General features: G+C 38.3%; 1 protein-coding gene across 1 annotated transcript; it reads left to right on the top strand.

The window, feature by feature from the left end:
• Nucleotides 1–1,377: 1,377 nt before the first annotated feature.
• Nucleotides 1,378–1,587, top strand: LOC103736525 (keratin-associated protein 20-1-like). The gene has a single exon (XM_008836043.1). The coding sequence runs from the start codon at nt 1,378–1,380 to the stop codon at nt 1,585–1,587; it is 210 nt and encodes a 69-aa protein (XP_008834265.1).
• Nucleotides 1,588–4,373: the final 2,786 nt, after the last annotated feature.

Here is a 4,373-nt window from a genome sequence, read left to right as displayed (position 1 = left end):
TACTGGGGTCCTGTTCAGAAAGTCCTTTTTTATACCTGCAACTTCCAGTATATCTCCTACTGCCTCCTCTACCCAATTCATGGTATCAGGACATATGGTGGGGTATTTGATCAATTTAGCATTTTTTACAAGCTGAAAGGTATGGTTCTGGTATCATTCTTCAACATGTAGCTATCCAGTTTGAGCGGCACCTTTTCTTCAAAATGCTGTCTTTTCTACAGTGTGTACTTTTGGCATCTGGTCAGAATCAGGAATATACAGACGTATGAACTTAACTTGGGCCCTCACTACTATTCCACTGCTCAATATGTCTATTTTTATGTCAGTATCATGCTGTTTTAATTACTATAGCTCTGCAGTATATTTTGAAATTGGGCGTTGATACCTCTGGCTCTTCCTTCACTGTGCTGGATTGGTTGATATCCTAGGCTTTTGTGTTTCCATATGAATTTGAGATCATTTTTTCAACTTCCCTAAGAACGGTATTGAAATCTTAATAGGGATTGTGTTGAATGTGTAGATTTTTTTGGCAGGATGGTCGCTTTCACAATAGCAGCCTGCTGAAGAATGAACAAGGAGGTCTTCTTGTCTTCTTCAGTTTCATTCTTTACTGTCTTAACATTAGCCATACAAAGTCTTTCACTCCTTTGTCTAGATATGTTCCATTTATTTTATTTATTTATAATTTTTGAAGCTATCATAAATGGGATGGTTTTTCATAGTAAGAATACTGACTTTTGCATGTTAAACTTGTATCTCACTACTTAGCTGATTGAATTTATCATCTATAGCGACTTTGGTGGAGCTTTTAGGGCCTTTTATGTATAGAATCATATCACCTGCAAATAAGAATACTTTGACTTCTTCCTTTTCTAATCAGATGAAATTTATCCCCATGACTTTCTTGTAATGGCTTCTTCAGATGAGAGTTATTCCAAAATAACAAAACAGTATAAATGAAAGAATGTCAAAGACATTGTTCTTTTGGAGTGATGGAAAGAAAACAAATATAAAAGGGAGAAAACTATTTTAATGACTGATATCATATGACAGAATAAAAATATGTACATTCAATGAACTAAATGAGGAATGGCCTAGAATCTAAAACATTGAATCAGAGTGTCATTCTACGGAGGGTGTTTTGCCCATGGAATCCTGACAGAACCTGCATGATTATCCAGCTATGCAGGCCTTGTTTGCCTAGTGAATCACAGCACCTGTGATGTTTTCTGAAGCACAGTGGTGGGATGAGTGATGCTGCAATGCCTGTGGTTTCCAAATAACCACCCAGGTGTATAAAAGGCCCACGGAAGATGGAGGCATCCAGACTCAAGAACCTACTGCTGGTCCTCAACTGAACAGTCCACTCCTGACACCATGTATAACTATGGCAGCTACTATGGAGGCCTGGGCTATGGCTATGGTGGCCGAGGCTGCGGTTACGGCTCTGGTGGCCTAGGCCGTGGCTATGGCTGTGGCTATGGCGGCTTTGGTGGTTATGGTGGCTATGGTCTCTATGGTGGCTATGGCTACAGGTGCTGCCGCCCACTGGGCTGTGGAAGGTACTGGTCTTACGGCTTCTACTGAAGAGTTTCTGTAACTGCCCAACCCTCTGATTGTAACTATCTGTTGTACTAGAACTTCCTGCAAGTTTTCTCCCATGAAGATATCATAAATGTCTTCAGAGATTCTAAATATATACTAATATATCTGAGAAAAAGTAAATTAGGCAGCATGCCAGTCTTGAATTTTTACATATGGTTCGATTGTGAGATAACTTATGAACTGCTTTACATTATCTTCACAATAAATAAAATATAGACCATTTGTACTCTCACGTTTGGTGTAAAATCCTGTGCTTTAAAATAAACTATTTTATTGAAAATGTTCTTTTCAATGGTTTTATTAAATAGATTCTATCAATTTAGGATGTATGTTTGTCTCTATTTGGTTACATATATATGGTTGTGGGTGGATTCATGGGAGAGATGTAATGGAGAGTAGCATAGTCAGGGTTTTCTAAAGCTAGAGACGTGTTAGAAGAAATATATATATATATAGATAGATTAGATAGATAGATAGATAGATAGATAGATAGATGATAGATGATAGATAGATAGATAGATAGATAGATGATATAGATTTAGATGATATAGATGCTATATAGATATAGATGATATAGATATAGATATAAGATATAAATATGGATATAGATAGATAGACATAGAATATTGCCTTAGAGGATAGGGTATAAGTAGCCCAACATTATATTCCACACAGCAGGGGCTGTGAATCACATAGTTGATCACATCGTGAGCCTAGATATCTCTACACTCCCAATCTTTCACTGAAGGCCTTGAGGATTCCTGGAAAGCTGCTGATCATCAGTCTGCATTGGAACCAGAGAAAATGGCTCTAATATTGGTGAATGAATGCCACAGCAGCAGGGCTGATGAACTTACAAGAAGGAGTGAAGGCAAACAGGCAAAAAGCAAGTTTCTTTCGTCCATATCTTTTTTTCTGGGTTGCCACCAGAAAGTGTTGCCTATATTTAGCCCAGGTCTTCAGCTTCAAATAATCATATCAAGAAAATTCTGTCAGTAGCAGCATGCATCTTACTTTTCGTCAAAGTTGCAATATAGTTGACAAGCATAATTAGCAATCACAGAGAGGGCAAGAAGAGGGAGAGAGAAAGGTTTCCCTCAGTTTATCTCTCAGCTATCACCAGAGAACTTTCTTCTTGCAGCAGACGTCAATTAACAGAAACTCATAACTGATCAATTTTTAGACAAGAAGATATTGCAGAGTCCTAGGCCTTAAATGAGTCACCTATATCACAACTTTTCCTCCCAATGCTCTGTAATCATGGTAGATGAGGAGGCAGAAATATTATAAGAGCTAGAGGTACATGAACATAAGGAAACATTGTATTGTATTCCGGACACAACCTAACAGATGTACATATGAGCCCACAGTGCTAATGACAACATGTATGAGACCTATGCAAGTCCAAATCACATAAAACCCCAGCATGAAGATTGGGGGGTGGCAAAAAGCCCCAGCTCTAGCTCAGGAACTACTGGTAATTAATATCTGCTGGGCGAGGGAGAGGCAGTTTTTTTAAGGGTGTTTCACTTGGTTGGTGATCAGGCTCCAAGGAATGGATCCAACCCCTGAGCATTTGGGGAACACAAATTAGACTTAATAGGTCAACTTAGTGAATGCCAGCCAGTTGTGGCTACTGGTAAGCCTTAACTCAAAAACTCAAAAAATGAAAAAGAATATTCACATGAAGTGGAGTTGGGGTTTGAGTCGGTTTAGTGGATAGAGACTAGATGTGGGAGATGGTCTGATTCTTATCAATATCCTTTGTGTGAAATTCACAAAGAATCAATAAAAATGTTAAAAAAAAAAAAATTCATTGCCAGGGGTTTGAACCAGCGACCCCTGGGCAGTGACGATTGGGGATGAGTAAGCACGCCGTTTGCCAGCTCACGCCGCCCCTGTACCAGGGACGCTCAGACACAACGGGGAGTCTGGTCAAGCAGGGACTCATTTATTACAGGTATTACAGAGCTTATAAAAGGACCTGAAAATCCCCCCTCCCCTCGAGGGTGTATCTTAAGGATGGTCAGCGCTGGTCATGCACTCCTCAGCAGTGCGGAAGTATTCTTCAGACTTTCAAAGCAAGCCAGGCCACGCCCCCAGTTACTTCCTTTTGGACCTATGCAAGTTGGGGCCTTTAGGTTCCCACAATTCATCCCTTGATAGGCATTTTGGTTATTTTCATATCTTTTCTGTTTTAAATAATGTCACAATGAATTTGGAAGTGCACCTATACTTGGGATAAAATCTTTTTGTCTACTAGTTAAATTTTTAGAAGTGTCGTAAGTTTGTACTATGAACTTTTGGGAAGGGTTCTACTCAATATTTTGTGGGATTACTCTAATAACATATATTTTTAGCAAAGTGTGGGTTACCTCTCCATCATGTGCTCCCTAACACATATCCATTTTCTTTCTATGCTAGCCCATTTTATTGAGCATTCTTTAACCTTTTTGGTCATCACTAGGATTTTTTTTTTGAGGAAAGATTTTTTTCTAATTCTATGCTCATTATAACATCAGTTTATATTCTTTGTGTTGTTTAGTTATAGATGTTCCATACAAACTCTAGTTATTCATCCCTTAATTTGTATAGATTACTTTTGCATTCTCTTGGTTATTGTACTTTGCAGAATCTACTTAGGTGAACAGAAACAAACTTATCTGTTTTAATTTTTGTTCCCTGTGCTTTGGTAGTCATAGTCAATAATTAATTGAGATGAAGCAAAAAAACTTTCACCTAAGAATTCTTATAGGTTTGTGGTTTTA

The sequence above is a fragment of the Nannospalax galili genome, unplaced genomic scaffold (assembly GCF_000622305.1).
Source record: "Nannospalax galili isolate Female #2095 unplaced genomic scaffold, S.galili_v1.0 scaffold136, whole genome shotgun sequence".
Lineage (NCBI taxonomy): Eukaryota > Metazoa > Chordata > Mammalia > Rodentia > Spalacidae > Nannospalax > Nannospalax galili.
Note: the sequence above shows the minus strand (reverse complement) of the source record. Positions and strands in the feature narration are given on the sequence as shown.

Coding starts and splice junctions, on each gene's coding strand:
- LOC103736525 (XM_008836043.1), top strand. CDS start 1,378: ATGTATAACTATGGCAGCTACTATGGAGGCCTGGGCTATGGCTATGGT.